The sequence below is a fragment of the Copadichromis virginalis genome, linkage group LG15 (genome assembly GCF_057382275.1).
Source record: "Copadichromis virginalis isolate Kocher_CV1m ecotype Utaka linkage group LG15, C_Virginalis_male_GT1.1, whole genome shotgun sequence".
NCBI classification, from domain to species: domain Eukaryota; kingdom Metazoa; phylum Chordata; class Actinopteri; order Cichliformes; family Cichlidae; genus Copadichromis; species Copadichromis virginalis.
Window position 1 is genome coordinate 21,017,637 of NC_140632.1, and position 27,936 is coordinate 21,045,572.

General features: G+C 39.0%; 1 protein-coding gene across 2 annotated transcripts in view; it reads right to left on the bottom strand.

Moving 5' to 3' along the window:
* Positions 1-746: 746 nt before the first annotated feature.
* Positions 747-27,936, bottom strand: part of igf2r (insulin-like growth factor 2 receptor) — a 49,010-nt gene continuing 21,820 nt past the window's right edge. Inside the window, exons 12-50 of one of the 2 annotated variants that reach the window (XM_085432408.1) lie at positions 27,554-27,697; positions 27,211-27,366; positions 26,978-27,115; positions 23,656-23,806; positions 22,904-23,072; positions 22,679-22,794; positions 22,383-22,536; positions 21,131-21,307; positions 20,943-21,038; positions 20,701-20,802; positions 19,559-19,721; positions 19,137-19,313; positions 18,840-18,986; positions 17,149-17,327; positions 16,547-16,634; positions 16,210-16,419; positions 15,986-16,116; positions 15,473-15,576; positions 14,867-15,000; positions 14,552-14,748; positions 14,195-14,321; positions 13,816-13,947; positions 12,671-12,830; positions 12,131-12,239; positions 11,215-11,296; positions 10,947-11,074; positions 10,644-10,793; positions 10,396-10,554; positions 10,065-10,269; positions 8,653-8,887; positions 8,263-8,399; positions 7,888-8,005; positions 7,187-7,333; positions 6,863-7,047; positions 6,486-6,672; positions 6,235-6,381; positions 5,976-6,045; positions 4,596-4,811; positions 747-4,429 (exon numbers count right to left, since the gene is read on the bottom strand). In XM_085432408.1, the coding sequence (XP_085288534.1) occupies positions 4,271-4,429; positions 4,596-4,811; positions 5,976-6,045; positions 6,235-6,381; positions 6,486-6,672; positions 6,863-7,047; positions 7,187-7,333; positions 7,888-8,005; positions 8,263-8,399; positions 8,653-8,887; positions 10,065-10,269; positions 10,396-10,554; positions 10,644-10,793; positions 10,947-11,074; positions 11,215-11,296; positions 12,131-12,239; positions 12,671-12,830; positions 13,816-13,947; positions 14,195-14,321; positions 14,552-14,748; positions 14,867-15,000; positions 15,473-15,576; positions 15,986-16,116; positions 16,210-16,419; positions 16,547-16,634; positions 17,149-17,327; positions 18,840-18,986; positions 19,137-19,313; positions 19,559-19,721; positions 20,701-20,802; positions 20,943-21,038; positions 21,131-21,307; positions 22,383-22,536; positions 22,679-22,794; positions 22,904-23,072; positions 23,656-23,806; positions 26,978-27,115; positions 27,211-27,366; positions 27,554-27,697 (5,786 nt within the window). In that variant the 3' untranslated portion in view covers positions 747-4,270. Of the gene's footprint in view, positions 4,430-4,529; positions 4,812-5,975; positions 6,046-6,234; positions 6,382-6,485; positions 6,673-6,862; positions 7,048-7,186; positions 7,334-7,887; positions 8,006-8,262; positions 8,400-8,652; positions 8,888-10,064; positions 10,270-10,395; positions 10,555-10,643; positions 10,794-10,946; positions 11,075-11,214; positions 11,297-12,130; positions 12,240-12,670; positions 12,831-13,815; positions 13,948-14,194; positions 14,322-14,551; positions 14,749-14,866; positions 15,001-15,472; positions 15,577-15,985; positions 16,117-16,209; positions 16,420-16,546; positions 16,635-17,148; positions 17,328-18,839; positions 18,987-19,136; positions 19,314-19,558; positions 19,722-20,700; positions 20,803-20,942; positions 21,039-21,130; positions 21,308-22,382; positions 22,537-22,678; positions 22,795-22,903; positions 23,073-23,655; positions 23,807-26,977; positions 27,116-27,210; positions 27,367-27,553; positions 27,698-27,936 lie in introns of both variants that reach the window. The other variant, XM_085432407.1, reaches the window with a different exon arrangement.

Consider the following 27,936-nt stretch of genomic DNA (forward strand, 5'->3'; position numbering starts at 1 on the left):
TTAAGAGGTACTTCATTGGAATCTGTTAGACATTAAGAACTGAGAAAGATAAGATCAGCTGAAAGAAAGTTGAGTTTCTTGAGTCTTTTCAGACAAGTCTAAAGAACTTGGACTGACACCAAACGTGCCTTAAAGTTAAGTCAGTCAAGTTAAGCCTGAATCTTGACTTAACAGGATCAAGATTTAATCTTCAAGACAAGCTCGTGTGTTGCTGGAAATCCTTTTGAAGACAGATCAAACTAAGACTCAAGTCTTAACTAGTGTGAAATCATTTTTAAGCAACTTGAAGCCCGAGACAGGATCAAGTTATTGAAAACAAGAGCAAAGGATTCTCCCCCCCACCCAAAATTCTCCTACCACATTGTACCTGAAATATTTTAATATTTGCATAGGTTTTAGTCTCAGCTTCTTTGAGACAAATTTTAAAGACCTAAGACCTATTCTTGGATAAAACCTCATTTTACCCAAGAATAGATGTTAGGAAGTCTCATTCAAGACAAGTTCATTTCATTCAACGTTCAAGGCTCGTTCTTCTTTCATACGGTAAGTCAGTCCAGACAAGATGAGATGACAAAAATAAGTTTCAAATTATTGAGCACAAGCCAGATGTCAGGACGTCTTCAGGTCAAATCTCAAGTTCGTCCAAATAAGAACTTAATTGCAATGTTGCCAAAGATGACTTTTAAATAATTTCTTTCTTTTAGAAATTTTGTCAGACATAAAATGAGATTACACCACAAAAGTAATAAACAGCAGATCTCTTATTTATTCAAATAATGCATTATTTTACATTTTTATTTTAAATAGGAAAACAGGCAAAGAGCTGAAAACATCAAACATAACCTTACATCAACTAAAACATAATGATGATATCCCATCATACCAAATCATTGAAGAAAGTTTCTTGTGCTTTTTTTCCCCTCTTTTTTCAGTTGGTTTGTGTGCTGCTTGATGTCAGTCTCACATACTAAATTTGTTTCATCATACCCAAATGTTTCCACGACTGTGGACAAAAACAAACAAACAAAAAAAGCACAAGAATGTCCAGTAATAACTTCAAGAAAGAGATGGTTCAGTACAGTACCATGCAGATGAGCCACGGGAACTTTGGTGCAAAGCAGAAACAAATTTAATGCAACAATGAACAAATAACTTCACAAACTTTACCTCCTGCTACTCTGAAATGAGGAGTGCTACAATGTTGAGACTCGGGAGAGATGACTACAAAGTGCCAAACACAGACACTTTCAATTCACCTCTCAGACTAACAGGGTCAGGATTCTGGTAAAAAAAACTTTAAGAAGAACAGCTCAAGTTCATATAGCAAAACCACACGCTGAATGAACGAACACGTAAAAGGAAAGTTTATAAAAAGTCTTCGTTACAATCATATTTTATGATAAATACTGATCATAAATATTTCACCTGTTACCAATGTCATTGTCATGTTTCTGGAAACCTGACCATGTGCCGTGTACTCTCATTCTTTAAGCTGTTAAAGGTAGATACACTTGCACTGTTCAGAATTTCAGATCAGTAGCACAATAATATGATTATATGATAAGAGAGTTTATTAAGAGAGTTTTAAAATGTCAAAAGCTGCTTTGGAAATGTTCAGTTTGTAATCAGAGAGAAACAGAAAAAGTAAAAGGAGGAGTGCGATCTGTTTCTACTCTTTGCTATCACAACACTCCTCGAACCCCTTTCTGTGAAACACTGAAGTTTACAGTGCAAATGACAATTATTTTATTAAATGCTGTTTCTCGTTATTTTATCAGTATTTTTTGGGCACGTGGCATCGTACAAAAACGCGCTTAACAATTATGTGTACAAAGCTTTAGAAATACCCTGAATGGCAAATCTTTGTTATTGAGGTTTTAGCAACAAACTCACATTTGAATACTGAGAAAACACAAATATTAATCTACACCAGCAATGCAACGGCAACTAATGTGATGAATATACGATCAAGGGCACGTTTTTTTATGGTAGTAAATGTCTGGCTATGGATCAACAAATGCACTGCAAAGTGATTTAATTAAGCTCAGGATTGTTCACCTCCTTTCCCCAGTTGGAGAAAATGAGAAGTTATTACTGATGTACAGAGATAAAGATTTATGCTACCAAGGGCTGCAGCTCACCCCTTCCTGGTTATACAAGCAGCAACACAGTTTTCAGATATATTTTTTGTTCCAATTACAAGGCTGAAACTCAAAACTTATTATTGCCAGTGAAAGCAAACAGTTGTTTATAGTAGAGGAGTCAAAACCAAAGAATAGTACAGATTATTTTAATTAAAAAATCGTTTTAGCTTTAAATGTGCCTCCCTGTTAGCAGTAATTAGGCTAAATCTTTAGACTTGATGTCTTCAGGGAGTTTGCAAAGTTTTAAACTGACATTTCAGTCAATTTGACCAACCAACCAAATCTGATTAATTAGTGGAAACCTACCAAATAGACTTTCAGTTTGTTTGTTTGTTTGTTTTTTAAACGATTTTCAAAAAGTCCACCTTCCTTTATGAGGGTGTGCTACTTTTCTCTAAACCAATTAACTGGAAAAAATTGAGCTATTTTATTGGTTTTCAGCTGCTCTGCACATCAGAAAGAAGAGTGAAGTGAAAACAGAATAATCCAACCTAATTGTTTTTTGTGATGATCATGTGTCCATAAAATCACCGTATTTGAGGTGTGTTTGTTTTGTAAAATCACCCGGTCTGAGCTCTAACTGTTGTAGAAAAATCAATCTCAATCACGCTGTGTTTACACTGTGCAAGCTTACAGATTTAATTACTCTCATGTGGAAATATGGCATAAAGTAGGTTTCCATTATTACTGACATCCTCTGTGAAAAAGCAAAACAGCCTGCATTTTAGTTTCACTACCATCTTTTGCATCATGCATTTGGCTGAACAGGGCGGATTTCAGCACTACGAAAAGTTGGCTTCACTTTTCACGCAGCAATCAGATCTGAGTACAACAACCGAGCCTGTAAAGTACAAGAGCACACGAGCATGAAAAGGGAAAAAAAAATAAAAATCGATTTCCCTACATTAGTGCCAAGGGTGGCAGTAGAAATATGGCTTTAACAGGACGGGAGGGGACCAAATCAATCCAAAGGAACGCCTCCAGTTTCACTTTCAACTTTCTTCAACCATCCATTCATACTTAAGGCCATCTCCATTTTCACACAGAACAGAGAAACAAACGTAATCAGCTCGGACGAGCCGTTAAATAATCACCAAAACAAACGTGTGAACAATTCACCGGTGAAGACTAAACGAAACGTCCATATTATAGAACATTATCATCTATTTACAACGTCTCTGATCAAATCAAGACAATCAAAGAAATTCAATCCGTTGCTGGACATGATTCATAGATGAAAATGCAAAGTAAATTCATCAGTATGAAGGCATCGTGCTTTCTTTTCGAGGGCAAAGAAGGGGAAAACGGGTCTGCTATAAAAGCAACTGTAAACAGCACGAAAACAAACTGGTGTCTTCATTCCCTTTTTAGAAAGAAGCTGGCACCTTCACTGCCTAAGCTATGGGAATAAATATCATGACAGTTTTTTCATAAAGTACCTGCGGGCCAATGGAGAGCAAAGAAACAACTCCAAACAGGAAAAAAAGTCTTCCTTATTAAGTACCTTCACACAGTCCACAAGCAGACACACAGCCAGTGTTAGTACCATTAATCAAGGTAGGAAAACAGCTTCAGTTCAAAACACCAGAAGAAAATAGAAGATACATATATAACTTAATTTTCATTCACATCTTATCATGCCTCATTTCAGTGATGATATCAGATTTTCCCTTCTTGTAATGATAGTGTTGTGGTATCATTGTTTACTGTTTGGTGCATATGGTTATGGTGACATGTCTAGTTGACACATCAAGCTGGAAATCACATTAGAAAGAAGCTTTGTGTGCTCCCAGAGTCGATTTTAAGAGCTGGCCTGTTCGTTCTTCATCAGACAAATGTGGCAAGGCTGAAGTATCGGGATTATGAAAGACAATATGGTGGAGTTCAAAAGAACCTTAAGAACACTTTAAATGAGCTGTCAAATAAAAATTATATGTGGACGGTGAACTGGACTGAGTCGGTGTAAGCCGAATGAAGGTGCAGCCCAATAAAAATATATCCCTAAAGAAAGGAAAGGTTTCTGTCTTCGGTGTGTTGTTGGCATTTCACTGTTGCTATTATGGAGACATTCACTGAGAGAGAAGAGTTCGGATTGGATGGAGAGAACCAGGAAGGACAGAGTGACATCACACCCTGAGGAGGTCCTCGTCACTGTCGTCTTCTTCCCGTTTCTTGTTCGCTGCCATGTTGTTACCGTGGTTAAGGCCAGAAGAGCGAGGTTTGCTGCTCTTCCTTTTCCTATCTGACTCGTCCAGGAGGCCCACCAGGTCCTCGTCGCTCTCCTCCTGAAATGAAAGACTTCTGTGAGCTTTTGAGAGCAATGGGTGCAATCATTGCTACCATGAACGACTGAGAGGATACCAGAGAAAAAGACAAAGAACTGACTTGCAAGAAGGCGCTGCGATGAGCCGTAGAGTGCTTAGCGAGTCCTGACGATTTTATCACACGTACCCCGGGGACACTCAGCACCTCGTCCTCGCTGTCGTCATCCTGATCGTCCAGCGAGAACGACCGCAGACCCTCTGTATTCACAGGCTTGGTCGTGATGTGACCGTTGCTTTGGTTATTCTTGCCACGGTGCAAAGACGATGAAGATGTGGGAGGAGCATCGATCTCCTCCATCAGCCATTCCATCTCCTCCTCTCCTCCTTCTTCATCTGTGCTGACCTGAGTATTTAAAAGGCACAAACAATAAGATGCATATTAAGTTTTTACTCATCTACATGGTTGTTTAAAAAAAAGCTTCACTAGAGTATCTGATTTGTAGCATGCTATGGCTTTTTGAATATTCGCTAAGCTATAAAAATAACCTTAGTGTTTAATCATTAGTGATGTAACATGTAATCCTTAAGTTGTCCTTTTTTTATTTATTAATATGATTACTTTATCACTTTATATTATTACCTTAAGAAAAACTTAAGTCCAAGTTCAGGTACAGCTAGAATATGACACGGCTACCACAGCTTCATACAGCCATTTCAAAGTGGGCGTGGCTGCACCAGTGAATACTCAGATGTCTTTGCTGAAATTGGAATAGTGTATTCTCGCACAAATTTAGTTGTAAACGCAGACTCGACTCCGCTGGTTACCAACTGGTTGTACTCTGGTTAGATTTCTATATAAAACCAAAGTTGCCACAAAAATAAAGCTGCTTTGTCATTTGGCAATTTGTATTTAAATCCATGTCCTGCAGCTGCTTCATTTGTGCAGGCATTTGTTAATTTTTCTTCTGGCTGGACTCTGACTCTTTAAGGAGTTGATGTGAATTTCTGAGTATGTAGACAGCAACAGATTTGTGATTTTCGCTGATTTATCACCGTTTATCATTGTCAGAGTCCAGGCATTTGCTAGCTTTCCCCCATTCAATCACAAGCAGGTAGCCTTGATGCACCAACGTTGCTTTGAATGCAGAAACTAACTGCGAGTGGTAGCACAACTGGTCCCCATCTTTGAAGCAACCATTTCAAAGGCAACAAGACTGACAGTTAATTGCTCCAAGTTGAACTCATTTGGGTTGTGCTGCTTTCTCCAGCCATTATTAGCCTAGGAGTGGCTGCAGCATAACATGTTCCTTCTCTAGTTACAAGTTACAGAAACCCTTTAAATAACATGAGGGATCATGTTGGAGTCGGAGTTTTGAATTATTTTGTTTGTTTTGTTTTATTGTGCCATTTGTTATTTTGGCCTTGGCTTCACCCTGAGCAGCAGCTTTATTCCCTGTCAGTGCCAGTAACCCACTCGTGACTCTTCCTTGCGTTATGCTTTCTGATCTTTAGACCGGGGAAAATACAAAGTAACTTTGAAACTCGTTCATTTATTAGCTCAACCAACCTTGGAATATTTATAGGAGACTTGGTTTCCTCTCCTACAACAACCAGCGATCTTCTGCCTCACCAGTTCCCTGGACACAGACAGGTGAGATTATGAAAGAGGCTTTCATACAAAATATATATTTTTAAAAAAAAAAAAAAAAAAAATTATATATATATATATATATATATATATATATATATATATATATATATATATATATATATATATATATATATATATATATCTATCTATCAAAAATGGATACTCATGGTCTCACCTCCTCTCTCTCTTGTGCAGCAGAAGCCCCATCAGACACACAATTAGAACCACCAACAGGAGGCTCAGCACCACCCCCATTGCTTGGCTCCGCCTAGACAGAGACGGAGTGTCTTCACCGTCATCATTTATCTGCCTGTCAACAGTCCTGAAATTCAATCCAGAGAGGAGACTTCAACATATTTATCTAGTGTTTTGTGCTCTTGGGATTAAAGTCAGATTGTAAAAAAAAAAAAAAAAAAAAGGACTCACATCAGATCGCACACAGCGTTTGTGTGCCACACAAACAGATACTGGCAATTGTCCGTCTCCAGCATAAACTCCGGGATGCCGACACCTGCTGACGGGTTACAGTGAAACCTTATTGTGGATGAAACCGTTTTGTTCTTCGCGCGGCCACACTCTGACTCAGAAGGCACTATCACATCCACATTTCCTCCTGATGGAAAAACAAAAACATGTTAAGATGCTGTGACCTCCAAATGGAAGGACTCACGCTAAAATGAAATGGCACTTTGTTTCTTATGCAGGTGTGGGTTTTTTTTTTTTTTTTTTTGCACTGATGTCATTGTCAATCACATGCTTTGCAAAGGGTTTTGAATGATAGATCAAAATCCTCTTCTGTTTACCTTTTATGTAGTACTTGGCTTTGTTGGATGAGCCAATCTTGCGGCCGTAGGTGTCATTCGGTTTCACCTGGCAGATGTTGGCACCAAGACATTTAGGCAGGGATTTATTGGTGATACCAGACAACTGGATGTGGTAGATGTAGCGGTCGCCGTTGTTACGAATGTCTCCAGACGCCTGATGGTGGCTAAAAGGCAGAAAAAAACCCAAATGAAACTTTTATGACAGAAAGATTTTTAGAAGTGCGTTTTTTTGCTTGCTGATTGAAACTGAAATTTATATGAGGTGAAGTGTAATGAGTGGATGACACAGGTGAACTCTGTTACCTGAAGTAGAGTGCTCCCAGACTGAAGCTGACTCCAGTTTTAGGAACCTTTATGGTTCCATTTACCATCTGTACCTCCGTTGGTTTCACTGCACAAGCTTCCAGAGTCTCCCAGCCTATCAAGAACTCACATGAACCCTCATCAACCCTGCACAGACAAGAGAATATAGGATATTCAAATAAGAATAAAGCATAACAGGTCTACTTTAAGATGCAGAGGACCAGTTCAAATAACAAAATAACAAAAACAAAACAAGGGCACTGAGACTTGTGGGAAAAAAGACAAATGAAACACAAGTTAAAATTGTTTTAAAATAGGCAATGTAAACACAACTTTTATGTGAATATACACAGAGATACAGATCAGGAAAAACAACACGTGACAATTTAACAGGAAACATTTGTTGCATTAATTTCAGACAATGTGATGCAACTGAACAACATTTAGTCTGCTGAGAAATGTTATGTTACTCAATTAACTAAAACTAAAGTTTATGAAATAAAGCAAGAAAAAAAAGAAAAAATAGCTAAAAAAATTTGCTATAATCTTAAAACAAATAAACAGGATAATAAATGATTCAAAGTTTAAACATTCTGTTAATTTGATACAGTAATTTAATACCAATGTTGTATTAAATGAATTAATCAAATTTCTACTGAAGGGAAACATTAAAAAAAAATCTCTAAAAGAGGTTTTGTTACCTGATAACTTTGGGGTGTCCCACTGTGGAGCCGCAGCTCAGCTGGATTATGGTCTTGGCTTTCTGGCGTTTAGGGCATAATTCATCTCCTGCTGAATAGTTCACAAAAATCTTCCCACCTGTAGAGGAAGGGAAATCTCTTGAGACTGTCGGGATAAAGTTCTCTAACATCAAAAACACTCCTGTGAGAGAAGAAAACAAGACCTAAAGGCAAACAAATGTCTAATCAGTGATCCTTGCTTACACATTTAACTCTTAGTCTACACTGTTTTCAGTTTATTTTTTATAATAATGGTAGTAAAAAACATTTATATAAAATATCCTTTACACAAACTGACACCAAATAAATGTAAAGTATTTGCAATGGTTTGCACACCACTGGACTCCATTTTCTGCGTGTAAACTCGGCCCAGGACTTCGGTTTTTCCTGCTGCTGTGCGGCGGCATACGGCTGCATCTTCAGGACAGCCAGGTAGCCCACCATGGATACCCTGACACAGGTTGATGAAATACCTGAAGCCACAGAAACAAAGATGCCAAATTTTAAAGAGTGAGGAATCATAAGACCACAGCATGAGTTTAGAAATTCTTTTTAAGAAAGGGCTAATGCATCTTATATGAGGCATATGCATTGCTAAATATAAATAGATCTAATAAATAGTGAAAAGTTGGAAAAGCATCAAAAGTGTGTGCAGAATGACTGCCGAGCTCCAGAATCGAACTGTGGATTTACTGCCTTCGATTAAGGAATCAAAACCACACTTACGAATCTCCTTTGTAGCTGAACTTCCACGGCTCAGTGAGGGAGGAAAGTGCTCGGAGGTCAAAGGTCTTATGCTGGCTGACGAGCTTACACTCCATCTTCCTTGGGGTACAAACTGCATTGGTGCGCCACTGGAAAGTGACTGTACAACCTGCTGTCTCTGAGAGCAGCTCTGGAGAACCACTTCCTACAGAATGGTCGCATGTAAACAATATGGAGGACTGATGCTTAGCCGAGGCTGGGAGAGAGAGAGAGGGAATTAAAAAGAAAAACAAAAGATTTTCAGTTTTGGAAGTGAAGACAACACAGCATTAGGATAAGTATGTTAAACTATCAGGAAGGAGTTAATGCCTTTATTTAGACAGAAGAAGAAGACAACGAGAAGCCCACCCCCATCCTAAGTTGCCCAAAAATGAGCATTTACAGCTTGATAAAAAAATTGTTTTGTTTTCCTCATTCATAACAGGTGTAAGGACTGGGACTTTAGTTTTACCCTTTATAATAAACTGGTTCAGGTGTGTTGTTAAGGGCAGCTCTCCTCTGGCCTCACCTCCAATAATTTCGAGTTTAAACAGGTATCATCAAAGAGGCGACATCCATCTTTTATATACAGTTCTTAGTTTTGTATTTTTTCCCACGTCAACATGAAGCCACAATTGATTATAAGTCATTTCTCTAAAAGTAAACAAACTAAATCTGACTGCTAAAACACATAAAAATGTTTTCGCCATGCATGAAGAAAGAAAGAGTTTAATCTTTTCACAAGTGCATCTAAGCATTGCTCTAATCAGAAATATTGCACCTATACAAAATTTATCATTACTTTCCTTCATGTGTGTTGCACTGCTGACACAACACAAGATTAGCTATTCTGTAAAACTTTTATCTGTGCTTTGGACCACTGATAGTGACAACTGCAGTTAGAAGTTAAAATAAAAAAATACCAACGTTAAAGTTCATATTTTATAGTAGCCATCATATTTTTTTGTGTGCTTATTTTCTTATTACCCAGCTTTCGTGTTGCCATGTCCCAGCTTATGTCTAAAAGAAACAAACCTCTCACATCAACTCCTCAAAATACTCAGCAACTGAAGGAAGGAAGCTGGACTACCCACAGAGAACACATGCAAACGCAGGGAGAACATGCAGGGAAAACTTCCTTAATTTGTTTCTTCTGATAAATGCTGCTATTTGCAAGCTGCGGTGACCAATAAAAATGCTGTTCAGTCATTTTTCTTAAATAAATACTAATATCATTATTGCGAATTTGTATGACATATTGTGTATATTTTGAGGCTGTGAACAATAAAACGTCATTTTCTTTCAGTTTTTTCTTTTGAAGCATTTTTCCCATTAACATCATACCTTGTTTTTGAGCTAGCTATAAGAGTTTTACTAATTACAGAAGACTTTACCTAGTGCGCAGGGATATCCTCCACCATACTGCATCAGCACAGCCTGCTCTTCGTGTTTGAAGTCCATTGTCATGGCTTTACTGATGCCAAATGATAACCCCAACTTGTCTGAACCAGAAACGTGGCACACTGCACTCTGCTCACAGGCCGGTACTTCCACTGAGCCGCAGACTTTGATGTGATACGTACCCGAGTTCCCGTTTACCTAGACATACACACAGAGCTCTGACCTTCCTATGCTTCTAAACAAAGAATATTTCTGTTACAGTGAAACTTTTGAATCAAATAGACTTCCTTTGGTTAGAAAGTGTTCAGTATATCATCAGCTCACCTGGACTTCCTTGGAGAGGTTTGACAGGTCAAATGTAAACTGGAGCTGAGAGTCAGTAAGCTGGCAGCCGCTGATGTTAGTGGCATCTGAACAGACTATCGGGGTTGCCCACTCAAAGAAATAGACGCAGCCCTGCAGCCTCAGCATTTGCGGAGAGCCCTGTTCAGAGATAGAAAGTAGTTAAAAAATAACCAGGATAAAGAGAACAGGCAAAAAGTAAAATACTCTTATTATATAGCTCTGCTGACCAGCTCGAGGCCTCTCCGGCAGGTAAAGACAATGGTTGAAGTGTAGTTCTGTAGAGGGTCCAAAGCACACTTTGTTGAGCTGTTGTAGGTGATGGATACCTCCCTTGTTAATTTGTTGAGCTCTGGACCACGGGTGGTGCGACCAATTTCCTTCAAGAGACAATAATGAAAATTATTATTTTATTAACATTAAGTCCTTGTGATGTCACTGCCTTGGTAAGGCAGATCAAAGCAATTAAACTTTTTTTTTTTTTTTTTTTTTTTTTAAATAGTGTAAAGGACAGCATTTGTCAAAGAACTCACCACAGGTGGTCCGTCATTTGGATCCATGCAGACAGCGGCTCCAGGTGGGCAGTTGACCCCAGGGATGGGGTTTAGAGGCTGGCAGATGTTGACGTAGAAGTCTGGGTTATCCGGGTCAATGTCATCATCTATTCTCAAAGGAGGAACATGCAGACTGTTAAGGACTGACACAGTGCATATTGTTGTACAGGGACTCGTCATTTTAACTCAAAATGATGCAACTCTGCTATATCTATAGGTGTGAGAGGTGAACCTGTGTCTCACTGACCTGTTGCTGTGTAGTATCCGCTGACATGAATCAGAGGAGTCAGGTCTATGAGAGCAGAGCCGTTCTGGACTGAACAAGTTACCTTTTTATTAAAGGAAAAGCAGAAAAGAAAAATCCCTTTTTAGAGCACAAAACTGTACTGCAAGTCATGAGCCATCAAACAATTACAACTTTAGAGTCCAGGAGTTCAACCATGTTTATTTTCTAATGTTACCAAACTTTTAGAGACTACACAAAAGCTTCAGGGACATCTGCTTATCATTGGACATTCCCCGCTCCTTTGATGACTAAGAAGCTGACTTCAGGTGACCTGTCTGCCTCTGTTAACTTAAGTTTGCTTCTCTCTGGGAAATTATGTGCCATATTAGGAAAGAGCACACCCTGTTTTCCAACTGAACTGCAGTATGTCAAAACAGCTTTTCAACATAAAGGAAGCACTGCAACAACAGGCTGTATTGACTGTATGCAGTCTTTCTGTCTAAACAATTTTCTCCCTCATCTGTGCAGTGAACAGTAAGCAGCTGGTTATATCACAGCAAACACAAACACGCTATAATCATTTATGATTTTTCATCAGCTGTGAGGCTGTAGCTCAGGCCGTAGAGCAGGTCGTCTACTAATCTGAAGGTTGGGGTCTGCATGTGTGCAGGTAGTGACACCAAGGTTCATTCTGTTGCATCCATTGGTGTGCTAATTGTTAGCTAGAAAGCACTTAAGGTGCTTGTATGAATGGGTGAATGAGACAAGCGCTTTGAGTACTCATGGGAGCTGGAGTAGTTTTTATACAGCACTTTTCTACTTAATTTACTACAAGGGAAAACACTAACTTTATTTATTTTTAAATCTTATTACAAAAGTACATTCCTTTTCCACCTGTGATGGACTGGTGAGTCTTCTCTCACACAAACATACTTACAGGCTGCTCACAAACCAACGGTGTGTGGAAAGCGAAGAAGTGCGTGCACGTTTCAGTGTTTGAGCCAATCAGCACTGGCTCTGAGGGGGCTGAGCTCATGCTAGCTGGCCTGCACAAACACAAAACATTCAAACAAACAAACAACATTCACTCGTTTATTCTAAATAAATATATTAAAATCACCAAGGTTGCATTAAAAAGGCGTTTAACAAATCTGTAAATACTTGTAGTGAGTTTACTCTTATTTAAAAGATGAAGCACTACTTCATCAATAAAGCTCTCACACTAGCTTTTCCATCACTACCAGATTCTGAAATAAAGGATTAATTCAAGTTAGTTTTATATTTAGGAAAATTGGAGGAAACAAATGACACACAGTATCACGATGTATACAGGTATGAATTTTCTCTTAAGGGGCACTTTAAATCTCAGTTTGCTATTCCTGAACAACGCAGGTTTGAGAAAATGTGATTCCTGAGAATGCTCTATGCTTGACGTAGTTATAGATGAAAATTAAGATGCAAATGGAGGAAAATGTACCTGCAGATGAAGCTGATGACGGTGCTGTGGGTGAGGCTACGGTTTGCAGGGCATGGACTTCCTTCTTCATAGGTGAGCTCCAGAACATGGTCCTTGTATGAGAGCTTATTGCTCACCTTACCACCACTGACCACATCACTGCCTTCCTTAATGCACACAGCTATAACACATATTCATGGAGATCATTCAGAAAGCTTTAAATGTAAAACACAAAAATATAAATATTCCATAGATCTGTTCTACCAGCTGGAAATCTGCAGAACGCTCAAAGTTTTTTGGGAAATATTTATATTTCTTAGCGAGTGAGTGATCAAATTCAGCTCAGACTCTGGGATTCATTTTTATTATTACTTTTTAATTAATAGTATTTTTTTCAGGACTGCAAATATATCCCATTGTTGAGCATTCGAACCATGACCTTACTGCACTTGTATTGCCACATATTATTCTCTCCCACTGTGTATCTGATGCTGATTAAACATTCTTAGCATAGCCATCATAAGTTACAAATCCAGACCATTTTTTAACTCTCTGGTAAGCGAGCGGTCAATAATTTGAGAGAACCTGGAAATTCAAGTGTCTGTTTGGGTTTCAGTCGTTGCTTGTGTTGCAGACAAACAGTTATGACGTTCTTGGCGTTTCATAAAGTTTCTGAATATCTATCAAGACTAAACAGTAACCAGATTAAAGTTGAAGGAAGCAATCTCTCCTAACTACAGAGGCACTTTGTTTTCTTTATAAAGTAACTGACTGGTTAAAAGCAGAACCGATTGCCTGAAAGTGACTCCTGTATACACTCTGATTCAATGATGACATAACAGAGACCTCTGATCGTCTCAGTGACTGAAGAGAAATGATCTGCTAGACTTCCATCGACATGATTGCACAACAGAGTCAAATTTATCTGCTGCGCCAAATTGTATAATATTCAACTCAGAGAGGCCCTAGACCAGAGAAATATGTGAAGCAGCATACCAAATAAAAGCTACCACCACTGCTGATTTTTCACAATTCATAGAATTAAAATAATCCAAGTATACTTCTCAACTTGGTAGATCTTTCATTTTTTGTAATGAGAAATTGGCTAATATAATCCAGAAATGTGGTGCGGCTAAATTAACAACTCGCCGATTGCAGTGACGTACCAGTGTCAGGGCTGCAACCAGTGTTGGCCACAGATCCACAGATGTTCATGCGGAACACCATCTTCTGGTCCTTATGATGGTGCACAGTGTAACCCTCATCCTTCTTCAAGGGGTTCAGGTCAAATAAATGACCTATGGAAGATGTCATGGTTTAGCACTGCGGCTATTTAGAAATAGATATTTAACTTGTGCACATCTTTACACACTCTTAAGAGAATACCAGAGATCAGCAGACATAAAGAGGAATAAAAAGGGAAAGCAGATGCTTTTTGAGAACTTAAATTTAAATGCATATTACCATAACATTCTCCTTTTATTACTCCAGCAGGTATATCAAAATAAACAAAGATGATATGAGGAGAAAGTGTGTGTTTCTGACCTGTAGCAGGGTTGGTGACTCTGCAGTTGTCATGCTGGACACTATTTAGAGGGCAGGCAGCAGCTGTTTTCCACATGAAGGTGTACACACAGTCTTCAATGTCAGAGATCAGAGTAGGCCGAGAGTTCTATGTGGGGCATATAAATACATGTTTTTTATTTTTTTTTATATTTTAAAATAACTCAAATTTAGACCCTACGGGGGAAAAGCAGTGAGCCTCTTCTACATGGATCCTACATTCCCCCTCACGTGTGGTTTAGAAAGCCATTTGATGCTCAACAAACTGTTTACTGCATGTTTTACAGCCTGACTGCCATCAAACATTTTAGCTGACCATCTTTTGAGTACAGTTCTTACCACTTTGTTTTTGTCACACTGGAAGCGGATGATACTGATCCTGTTGCGGCTTCCATTTGAACAAGCCTGGCCGCTGGTGTACTGCAGCATTAGGACATTTCCGTCCCACGTAGGACCAGAATGGACCTGACCCAGACTCCAATATTCATCTCCAACCTTCAGGCATGACGCTGCAGTGGAGGGACACTTCCATGGGTCTGTAGCAAGGAGAAGGATTTTCAGTGGATTTCAAGACATAGAAATTTGGGCCAGAATTATATTTAAACTCTAAACCAGAGGTAGATGTAATGACATTACTGTATCCTTTACACCAACCTTTCTGCTTCACCAGCGACCTACAGACGTTAATGTAATACTGTTTATTCGTGTCCCCAGTGGGAAGTTCCGCCTCCCAGTTCCCAGAGTCCATAGCCAGAGGTGAGAGGTCGTACGAGCGACCCTGATCATCACTGACAAGAGAAAAGGAAAAAAGGAGAAAATTCTGGACTGTGGTCCTTTCTGTAAATGATAATTAAATTCTACTAAGTTACACAAACTACATACACTATAAGAAAAAAAGAAGTCCGTGTGTTGGAGTCAAATTGTTAAATGTTGTCATTGTGTTACTTAAATTTGTAAGTCTTAGTTCAAACTGTAGGATCAAAGATGTTCCTTTGTCACCTCTCCAGCCAGTTTGTTGCTGGGGGAGGCTGAAGTGTTTTATTGTAGGGATCTATGTGAGGGTTCTGTTTGTTGCTTAGTAATCTTCCTGCTTTTATGATCCTTTTGGTGAGCAGGAGGTCACAAACACACACCCCCAAACACAAACACATACACTCTCACACAAACACATACACTCTCACACAAACACACACACACACACACACCCTTATCTTTTAGAACATAAAATTGGAAGGCAATAATGACACGAGGACGACTTACTTGTAAGAGCAGCTGGTGGTCTTGACTGGGACACAGGCCAGTGCAGTGGGCCAGTTGAACAAATAGGTGCAGTCTGGAGTCTCCCTAATATACTCCGGTTCTCCCTGAAAAAGTGAAGTAGCATTAGACACAATTGCTTAAGAGCTTAGAAGACCTCTGTGTGTTGTGAAAAATAACGGCCCAACATTATGTGTTAAAAAAAAAAAAAAAAAAAAAAAGGAATCAGAGAGATGTTAATTTTTTTATTTCGTATACATCTTGTTTATATTTTTTATCTATTCAGAGATCAATTCTGCAACTAACAGTAATGTGTGCAGAAGGCAGGCCCTGAAACACAGTGGTCATTTATGTGGAGACAAACCACAGGATGATTCTTTCAACCACAAATCTCCAAGTGCAAAACTGTCACTCAGTCACCAGTCAGTCTTACAGATATCTGATCTGTTGCTCTCTGTTAACAACCCCTTCAAAGCTACATAGGAGGAGCAGAATTTCTGTGTGTGTTAAACTTACAGGATTCCTGTCAGGGTTGCAGGAGAAGTAGATATTGGTAGACCTCTCATAAACTTTATGGCAGATCTCTCCACTGGTGTAGTTCAGGATGATCTGGTCTCCAACATAAGTTAGCACCTGGTTTGCCATTCCTGTGTTCACACGAGCGAAAATTTAAAAACACGAGTACTGTAAAAATGACAGAGTTTCTTATACAGTGTAATGTTTAATCTGTCTTTTCATACCTGCGATCTTATGTTTTCCTCCGGCAACTTGGCAGGAGGAGACAGTTTCACCTTCTGTCTTTTTGTGGGTGCAAACATCTTTTTGGAGTCCGCCGCAAATTGAAAGATAGTAAGTGTACTTGGCAGCATTTAGGAAGTAATCTCTACCCTTCAGAGAGCTCAGATCAAATTCATAGCCACTCTTAGGGTCACGAACTCGACAGTCAGTACCTATGAGGGAAAGTTCGGATAATTTATTGTCCATTTCCATGGTGGATCAAATGCTAAAATGTACAGATTTTGTCTCTATGTTTAACCTTAAGGAACAGTTTCTGTCCACTGTCACAGACGTTTTTACCTTGTGACTTCCTGATAGGGCAGGCCTCGGACGTCCGCCAGATGAAGACATATTCACAACCATCTATACGGTCAAACATGGGAGAGCCCTTGAAGTAATTACAAATGGACACAAATAATCAAAATTTAGATTAAAAGAAATTGCTACTGGAGTTGAACATGCAACATTTAAAAGACAAAAATGAATTTTTATTTGTGATTTGCCTAAAACAGACAAGACCAGAAAAAGCTACAAAAGGTATTCAGAGATTAATTCGGTACACATCTCAAACAAATAAAATGAAGGTATGCCTCTATCATGAAATCCATTTGCAAATACCTCAAGGGGAACTTATTTTATGTATTTTTGGTAACAAAGTAACCATAAAATGTAGCTTTCAGTTAGTGAGTTAAAGTCTAACAGTGCTACTGAAGAAAGCACTAAAATAAACAGTACACGTTTTCTCACTTAGCCTCTATCGCAGTTAGAAACTAGAAAATAAACATCACATTTTTCCTACCAAATCTGATCCACACAACTAAAACATTTATATTATAATAATATCAAATAGTCATCTTGTGAACATTATGACTGGGTTAGTTCAAGAGTCTAAAAACACTCACCGGGTTTTCATCACACTGAAAGATGATGCGAGTTGAGTACTGGGACGAAGACCCGCATTTGTCTCCATTCTGGTACACCACGCTGATGGAGCCATCTTCTGCTGCCTGTGGGCTGGACTGGATGTATCCCAGGTTGTATCCTTTGCCATCAATGACAACGCAGGATCCCAAAAAGCCCACTGCAGACAATACAAAATGTTATACTCTAACTATTTGCCTGCATTTTTCCAGTAATATCCCATGCCATCCTTACAGTCTAGCATTTAGGAAAATGCCTTTCCAAAAAACAAAAACAAAAAAAAGTCATTCATATTTTTATTTAGCTTTGATGACAACATGCATTTGCTATGAGATCATTTTTATAAACATCACAACATTTATTTACATCCAGAACTGAATTAAATGTTAAGAACTTGTATTGATGATGGAAAAGTCAGACAGCTGCATAAAGCTTTTTCCATTTGTGGAAAAACTTGGTCATTGACTTTGTAAGTAGAAGTGCTCTCTGAATGTTAAACATAGCTGTGATTTCAAATGTTGATTTCTATTAATTATTTGTTTTTTTTTTGGTTTTTTTTTTTTTTTTTTTTTTTAAATTGGACCGCATCAGTTCCTCAGATTCCATTTCCCCACTTTGGTTACAGATTTTCATAAATGCATTGCACAGTTTCTAAACGAGTTTCTGTAGTTTCATATTCTTCGTTTTTTCTTTGCTTGATGCAGGCCAATAATTTGACCCTTGTGAAACGGAGAAAAATCTCTTCTACGCCCACAGAATGGCAACGTGGTTGTTTACAAAGAGAGAAGCTACTCACTGCATCAGTTAGGGTTCATTAACCCGTTCCACTCAAAGCAATATTAATCACCGATCTCCAATGGAAGACTCTTCTTATTCTCTGCTCTGCTTATTTACACCAAGTAAATGAAGTAAGACTATCAAAAAACATATGTCAGACTTAACTGGGTGTATTTTATAACAATAAATTGTAAATGAAGGCAAATCAGTTAACCAGCAACCTGTACAGTTTAAATGTGGTATCAGACTAGGTTAACAGTTCATCTGCATATTTTAATACAACTTCTGGAGGCTTACTGCTGATTTTTCGCTGTTTAAAACAAATGGCTGTGGAAGGAGCAGATACAAAGTTTGCTTGTCTTCTTCACATTGGAGTTTGCTGATCAGGGGCTTTGGTAAAAGTAAAAGTTTAAATGGTGGTCACCAGAACAGCAGCTTTTTTGGGCGCTAGAAACACGTGTTCTTTAACTCTACCTGCGCTCATCTTCTCAGCACTGGCTCAGTCTCTTTGCAGTGTGTAAACAGACTCTGGTTTCACATTAAACTGTGCCAACGTCATAGTCTCCGCTGCTGTTGTTGGTGTTTCTGTTTAAAACTGCACCCTCTGTGGGCTTAATGTTGTCAGAATTTTTATTCACTAGCTGCTCTAAACATGTTTGCATTGCACGTCTGCTTTAGTCGCAAATGTGGGTGAAACGCTCACATTAGCATTTCCATGGTGACAATGGCGAGCTACGGAGCCGTGCCTCAAACAAAGCATCGAAGACTTCGTATCGAGAATTTTTTATAAACAAATTATTCAAAAATAATCAATGAATAGTTGCAGCCCTAGTTGTGTCAAATCCTCGTCAACGTCAAATCCTCTTATGTCTATCTAAACCTGTTAATTTCTCACCTGGACACTCATCTACACGTGGGAGGGGTTTGCAGACGTTGATATAAAACCTCCTTGATGTGCCTGAATCTGTGTTTATGGGATTCCACGGGTAGTCATCTTCATCCCGGATCAGGTGACTCAGGTCATACTCATTACCATGCAAATCTAGAAGTGAAAAAAATAAATCAGATTTATTCATTAATTAATGAAGACATGTTCAAGTTAGTAAACTTTTTTGTAATCTAACAAATTCTAAAAAAAGGGACACCTGAAAAAAAAGAAGCCATGATAATTTGTGTGTGTGTGTGTCCAAACCTGTGATCCTGCAGTCAACTGGAGCAGGCATGCAGGCCAAAGCGGTGGAGAACTCAAAGAGGACGTCATGGACCACATGCTTAGGGGAAGTACTCATGTCCTCTCGCACCAGTTTTAAGGATCCAGGGTAAGACTTTGGATCACACACAAAATTAATCCGGAAGGTGTCCCGAGTTGCTGATGAAAAAGCAAAAAAAAAATTAAAAAAAAAATTAAAAAAATGGAGGAAAGTCACAAAAAGTGCACCACTGTAACGTAAAAATAGCATCAGTATTTTTGTTTATAACCATAGTGTTGTTTGATCAAAATACAAAATGAATGGACACTTGGCCATGTCCATCATCAGATCTCACTGTGTGACACATTTCAAGATCCAGCGTGAACTGCTTTATTCTGTACATTTTCTATTGTGCTTTTGCTACCTGTTGGAACGTCAACAGGTCCCCTGTATGTTAGTTGGAGGATGCCGTCAGTTGAATACTGGAGGGTCTTCTCCTCCCCCACAGGGCTGATGGGGTGCTCGTTCTCCAGCTCACAGCCGGCCATTCCCTGACCACATTCAGCTACATCTGAGCAGATGTTTACCTGCAGGTAGGTGGGATACCACTTTGAGTTTGTGTGCTTTATGCGATATTTCATACCATATAATAAGTAAACATCTTAACGACAAAGTCTGTGAATACACAATCGAATGATGTAGTCCAGCATCACACATCCAATTCAAAAACTAAAAAGAATACAAAACAACAACAGGTAAATCAGCAGTATAAAGACAATATTTTGGATCATTTTAGTCACTTGCCTGCCAAAGCTTATAAATGTTGGTGTTTACGTTTTATAGTTTTAATGTTTTTTGTTTGTTTTTTTATAGGTTATATTTTTATTTAAAATGTTAAATTCAATTTTATTTATATAGCACCAAATCATTTTATATTGTAAAGGCCCTGCAATAATACAGAAAAACCCCCAACAGTTAGACAACCTCTAATGAGCAAGCACTTTGGCGACAGAGAGAAAGAAAACGTCCCTTTCAACAGGAAGAAACCTCTGCAGAGGTTAAAAAATTAAAAGAAGAAGAAAAAAGTGCTAGTTACACCCAAAGTTAAATGATGTGCAATCATTTTAAAGCTGAAACTGTTCTTTCATCAGTCTGCATTCATAAGGTTTATCCGTTAATATAATTCATTACCCTTTTTAGTAGCATTTAAAAGAAAAACATTGTTTCATACTTTCACATTTTTTAAAATAAACTAAATAAGGACAATAAACATTTTTCATCTTATTCTGAAGTTTCATGAACTACAATCAGAAAGCTTCATCTGCCATGTTTTAGTGCTACGTAATGCGCTATATAGCTCTAATCGTTACCCTACACGGCTGGCAATTAAATTCCCTCCTCACAATGCTTTATTTGATTAGAATTTAATACAACCATTTGGAAAATATCACTTGAAATGCAAAAATGTAATGTTTTCCATAGCACTGCGACACTTCTATGCAACACTTGAGAGCTATAATTTGCAGAAATTATGTATGCTGGCAGAATATTGTTGAAGTGTCTTACCAGGAATTTCTTGCCATTCCCACTTGTATTGTATCCGGTCTTGGAAGCCAAAGGCGTTAGGTTGTACTCAAAGCCAGTGTTGGGGTCCACCACAGCACATGTCTGATATGCCAAAAAAAAAAAAACCAACCCAAAAACCCCACACAGATTACAACCATTTCAAGTATTTTATTAAGTTTACCACAGTGTATCAATTACAATTAAGTCAAATTAAGACTTAAGATCCATGCAAGTACACTTACATTGTTTGTGATGGTTCTGATGGCACAGGCTGCATTGGTCTCCCACATAAAGGTGGCAGTGCAGTTCTGGTACATCAGGAATCGCGGTCCCTTAACCTGAATAGTGCGGAGTGCAAACATTGTTACACTCAAACCACCACTGTAGACAGCCAACAAGCCATTCTCTTCTCAAAACTGCATTTACTCACGAGAGTCCCTCTGGAGCAGACCAGGTGAATGCGCGTTGTATACGAGAGTTTCTGACCGTCCGAATCACAGGCAGAGCCATCTGTGAACTCCAGCATAAGGCGGTCCCGTGCTTCGATGATCGGCCCTCGCTTTGAAATGCCCATGTTACTGACTGACACCTCCTCCTCTACAGAGCCCTGAGGGGAGGCAGGAGGGAAGAGGTGAATAATTGAGTATCAGACACCAGTTACACTCTGCAGTTACTTTGAGATTCTTATTCAAATGTTCACCCTGAGCATGTTATTATAAAATGGGTGGAAGCAATATTAAAAAATAAAAAAAGAGCAGCAACAACACAGAAAAAACATTTGCCGAATGACTTTGTTTACAAAAATATAGCAAATCATATTTTGTGTCACTTTCTTCTGGGTTATTAAATGTTTGGTACGCCTATATTCATGTCCAGATCTTTCCATCTCTAAAGGCACACTAGACTAATCAATAAATATTAACATATTAAAAATAGTGTAGCAAAATAAGTATTATCGTTTCTGTCAACTGTAATATAAATTATATGATGGAAAAAGAGGAATTTGTTGTTGCCAGCTCTGTTGTCAGAGTTGACTGTAACTGTCAATTACACATGTAGGGATGGTAGTTAGAGACAAAGCCAGACAAATTTAAAGTTCAAATCAGTCCACTCTGCAAACTGCTTCTTGGTTGAATTCCTTTAACCAGTGGTAAAGTCATACCTCTCACTGTTCTCTTTGCAAATACAGATAGTTCTTTTTTCATGAGCAATACATTAGTAAATCTGGCCCATAGTGGTATAGTCACAATTCTCTAAAACCAGCAAGAAAAATTAACACAATCAATCATAAACCCGAAGTGGATTTGCAACAAGGCCCCCTTTCAAGTCAGTTTCACAGTCCTTCTGGTCAGGCTATATATACACAAGATTTCAATGCAATGAGAAAAGATTCAAAGTCAAATTTGCCTCAAGACCTTTGAAAAACGCATCCCATCCAGGCCTCGACTACCCAATCAGAGTTGGCAAAGGGGTGTATGGCTGGACTCACTGGTGTCCAGATTCTGATTTTGACAAGGTGTTTTGAGGATGATACTCAAGCTATGCTTTGTGTTACTGCAGTTCACCGTCTGGTCTCCACCAGGGAAAGTTTGGTATTCACCAGAAGACTGACATGAGCTGTGTGTTCTTCCTCAGTAATGTCGCATCTCTCTGATTCAGTGGAGGTGTTTAATGTTACAGACCTGTTTGGTTACATATTTCATCTCGCAGATGGATGCATCGCGGTCGCAGCCATGTACAGGGCTGATGGGGCGGCATACGTTGATGTAATACTTCTTCAGATTATTGCTGTCGGATAAGTCCATCACCTGCCAGTTGGAGGTGGTGTGTGACAGGCTGAAATTGAAGAAGAAAAGCTTGACGAGGAGGACAGCAGATTGGCAACAATTCAGTGCTGGACTGGATGTACTTATTTTCATGGCCTTGGATTTAGACACTGGTAAAGCAGTTGCTGCACAATGCTTTTTAAAAGCATTACCTGGATAAGTCATACTGTTCCAGTGTGTCTGGATCGGTCACCAAACACTCATGGGGTCTTTCAGGGCACGCGTAGGAGGTATACCAGCGGAAGTTGTACGTGTACTTGTCTTCTATCTGAACGAAGATTTTAACAAACAGATGTTTATATACAAATCATACAGGAGACACAAAATACGTCAAACACTGTTTAAACAATCTGACAAAGAGGTAGGGAGGATTTTACCTGGAATTCTGGGTTTCCTGGTCCAATTTGTGGGTCACAGAGGAAAGAGATGAGCGTAGATCTGGGAGTGTGCTCTTCGTTGTTGTATGGGGTGCCGTTACTGTAGTTCAGCTGAATCAGCCCATCGTAGTACGACAGGCGGGAGTTCTGTTCCCCAAGACTCCAAAAACTAAAGAAAAAATATGATGTAATTTATTCATGTTTCTTCATTGCTGAGTGTATTTAAATCACTCGGTTTCAGGATCTTTAATTTAATAATGAGTGTGTTATTCAATATTGACCTAAACTTTTTACACACAATGTTGTGTGTTGGGATGTAAAATGACCAGTATAATGTACAAAATGCAGATTGATAGAAGGAATGCTTAACTTAGGCTTCCAAAAAAAATATAGATCCTAAACTAAATACATTGTTGCACAACGCGTGACGCTTTATCCCTCTTCTTTCCACTACACCTTCAATACAGCAGGAATTTGCAGTGCAATCAGATGGAGGCAGATTATTATTGAATTCTTGATCCAATTGGTATTAAAATTAGCAAACTAAGGTAACACAGCAAAAGCACACTACGAATACTTCAGGGATAATTTACATTGATTTCTCAGATTTGTGAGAAAATTCACGTCACTTCATTTTTTTAAGCACGGTTGTTTTTAAAAGTGCTTAAAAGTGGAGTGAAAGTTGAGAAAGTGGGGCAGAACAGAATAAAGAAGTGCGATTCTTCTTGCATGTTTGTAGCCTGTAGTCTTACTTCTTTTCCACCTGGCATGCGCCGGCCTTCTCAGGACACGACGAAACACTGACTGGACCACAGACGTTGATGTAATACTGATAGATGCCTTTAGTCAGGTTGTAAAAACCACCATGAGGCTTGGAGAGAGGCGACAAGTCGAAAGAGAAGCCTGTGGAGAAGCTAAGGTTAGTTAGAGGTTAACAAGAGGATTTAAAGTAAAGAGACAAGAAAAAGGCAACCACAGGTTTTTTTTCTTCCTGGTTTGCCATCATGAAAGTAACATGTGAGAAGGCACACGTGTAACCTACCATGATACAGGTGTTACATTCTCCACTAGGTGGCAGTATCGAGCAAGAGTAGTGAAACCATGGTGGTATCAGATAACTTTTTATTAATTAACTTTTTCAAGATTATTATTTTGTCATTCCTGGCATGTGGACACACATGCACAGACAGATGCACACAGCTGGAATTAATTGCTAAGAAAACATAATTCATTTTGGATTTGGAAGTATCAATTTTTAAAACGATCACATATTAAATGGAGCAAGATCCACTTTTCTATCCCCTTTTTGTATTTATATATACAGTGGGGCAAAAAAGTATTTAGTCAGCCACCGATTGTGCAAGTTCCCCCACCTAAAATGATGACAGAGGTCAGTAATTTGCACCAGAGGTACACTTCAACTGTGAGAGACAGAATGTGAAAAAAAAAAAATCCATGAATCCACATGGTAGGATTTGTAAAGAATTTATTCGTAAATCAGGGTGGAAAATAAGTATTTGGTCAATGACAAAAATACAACTCAATACTTTGTAACATAACCTTTGTTGGCAATAACAGAGGTCAAACGTTTACTATAGGTCTTTACCAGGTTTGCACACACAGTAGCTGGTATTTTGGCCCATTCCTCCATGCAGATCTTCTCGAGAGCAGTGATGTTTTGGGGCTGTCGCCGAGCAACACGGACTTTCAACTCCCTCCACAGATTTTCTATGGGGTTGAGGTCTGGAGACTGGCTAGGCCACTCCAGGACTTTCAAATGCTTCTTACGGAGCCACTCCTTTGTTGCCCGGGCGGTGTGTTTTGGATCATTGTCATGTTGGAAGACCCAGCCTCGTTTCATCTTCAAAGTTCTCACTGATGGAAGGAGGTTTTGGCTCAGAATCTCACGATACATGGCCCCATTCATTCTGTCCTTAACACGGATCAGTCGTCCTGTCCCCTTGGCAGAAAAACAGCCCCATAGCATGATGTTTCCACCCCCATGCTTCACAGTAGGTATGGTGTTCTTGGGATGCAACTCAGTATTCTTCTTCCTCCAAACATGACGAGTTGAGTTTATACCAAAAAGTTCTACTTTGGTTTCATCTGACCACATGACATTCTCCCAATCCTCTGCTGTATCATCCATGTGCTCTCTGGCAAACTTCAGACGGGCCTGGACATGCACTGGCTTCAGCAGCGGAACACGTCTGGCACTGCGGGATTTGATTCCCTGCCGTTGTAGTGTGTTACTGATGGCGACCTTTGTTACTTTGGTCCCAGCTCTCTGCAGGTCATTCACCAGGTCCCCCCGTGTGGTTCTGGGATCTTTGCTCACCGTTCTCATGATCATTTTGACCCCACGGGATGAGATCTTGCGTGGAGCCCCAGATCGAGGGAGATTATCAGTGGTCTTGTATGTCTTCCATTTTCTGATGATTGCTCCCACAGTTGATTTTTTCACACCAAGCTGCTTGCCTATTGTAGATTCACTCTTCCCAGTCTGGTGCAGGTCTACAATACTTTTCCTGGTGTCCTTCGAAAGCTCTTTGGTCTTGGCCATGGCGGAGTTTGGAGTCTGACTGTTTGAGGCTGTGGACAGGTGTCTTTTATACAGATGATGAGTTCAAACAGGTGCCATTCATACAGGTAACAAGTGGGGGACAGAAAAGCTTCTTACAGAAGACGTTACAGGTCTGTGAGAGCCAGAGATTTTCCTTGTTTGAGGTGACCAAATACTTATTTTCCACCCTGATTTACGAATAAATTCTTTACAAATCCTACCATGTGAATTCATGGATTTTTTTTTTCACATTCTGTCTCTCACAGTTGAAGTGTACCTCTGGTGCAAATTACTGACCTCTGTCATCATTTTAAGTGGGGGAACGTGCACAATCGGTGGCTGACTAAATACTTTTTTGCCCCACTGTATCAGAAGACAACAGGTGTTTTCTTTATTTTCTTTTATAACAGTTCATTTAAACTGCATAAAAACTACAAGATATGCAATGAGCTCTAAACTGAATTGTCTGGAAGATGATGAAAAAAAAAACAGATTTTAAAAAAAAAAAAAAAAAAAAAAAAAAAAAAAAATTGTAAATCAAGAAATACTTAAAACTTTGAATTGTGATTTTTTTTGCCTGTCCTTCATTTCTTCCACATGTAAAGTATATTTGACAGCAAAGCACAATCAGCTGTATTTGACACAGACTGTCAGATTGTGTTGAGAATGTTGACGCTGGCAGACAAATACAGAGTAGGTGCGCCCCACTGAAGGCAACAGTGTTAATTAGAGCTAAAATCAGTAGTCAGTTAATCTCAATTCACTGCTGTTAAATTTAAACTTAACTGAATTCAGTGCGAGACATTAACGTCAGCATTAAGTCATCTTATCGACTGACAGAGGTTTACCCCGACTTTTACAAACAGCAGTGTTTTTCAAATACAACACTATGTTCTCCTGCTTGGAAAGGACAACTGGGTGAAACAAAAGTGATCAATGCATTCACTGTCTACTGAGGTAAAGCAGACTAGCCCAGAGTTGCTTTGCAAATCTTTAAAGAGCTTTACTGTGTGAATCAGTGAAGAAAATTACAACTTAGTCTGCAGTCAGTTAGTGTTTATTATAATCTGTAACTCTACAGAGATGTTGACAGTCATCTGATTTATGGGTCTGATTTTTGCACTTTTACAAATGTGTTTCTGTTTGTTATCATTTTTTAAATTCAATATAAGTGCGGGATTAATTGTACCATTTTCTAGCAGTTCACAGCCAAAACAAACTATATCATGACTGTAGCCAGTGGAAATAAATTTTAAGAGCTCAGAAAGATATACGATCAGATTTCCAAGTGAGACGTGAAGGATCATGATTACCCTCTTTTATCTTTCAAGGAAAAACTTACACAGAAACTTATTTATGGATTTGTGGCTGAGAAATACCATTTTCTCCTTCCTAAAAACCTCTATTAACCCTGTTGCTACCTTGTTTTCTTCCATCCCTTTTCTTGCTCAAATTAAAAACGAATGAGGAAAAGCCCACACATATTTTATAGTTGTCTGAGCGTGTCATACCAGCTTGAGGGTCCTCCACCTTGCAGTTGTCTCCCTGCGTCTTCGAGAGGACGCAGGCGGCGGCTGTGTACCACTCCAACTCATAAATACACTCATCAGATGAGAGGCCAAGAAGGACAGGAGCACTATCGAGATCTCCTGCAGGAGTACAGGAAAAAGAAACGCAAAAGAGTCAAAAGTAGCAGAAACATAACTAAGAAAACAGAGGAGAAGAGGGTTTAAAAAAAAAAAACCTGGTTTGCACTTGAGAGTCAGGATAGTTTTGATCCTTGTCTTGTTTTGGGTGCAAAAACTTCCATCAGTATACACCAGCCTGATGTCGTTTCCAGTTTTGGTTTTCTGGGGAGAAGAGAGGAAGCTTCCCAGGCTGATAGTTCTGTTATTCTTATCTGAATAAGAGACAATACATAAAGCACAATGGTCATATTCACTGCAAGAAAAATACGGTTTGTCTCATACTTATTGGGGGAAGTATGCATGAGGACCAAAATACTATAACTTGTCAACAAATCTATTAAAGTACTCAGATTCAACCAGATTAATCTTTAAGAACGCCCTCCTTGTGGACATTCTTACCCACGGCACACATGGCGGCATCCACTGGACAACCAGCTGCCCTTCCTGTAGGGATGACTTTGTGGCAAACATTCAGGTAGTAACGCGAGTCTGCCTTTGACGATTTATCATCCACCACCTCCCAGTTCTCACTGCCCTCTGACTCTGAATCAAGAAAGAAAAAACAAACATACAAAAAAAAAAAAAAGTTTTTTTTTCCCCCTAATTTTTCAGTCACACCTGAAAGCATGGTACTGAACAGGTGCTACGATGAGAAGCTATGAGCACAACCAAGTGAATTAACAGTAATTATAATAAAAGCAACAGGGAAAACAGAGTAATATAATTTTAATTAGAACCACATAGTAAATTATTGTGTGTAAACCTAAAGAGACAAAACACGC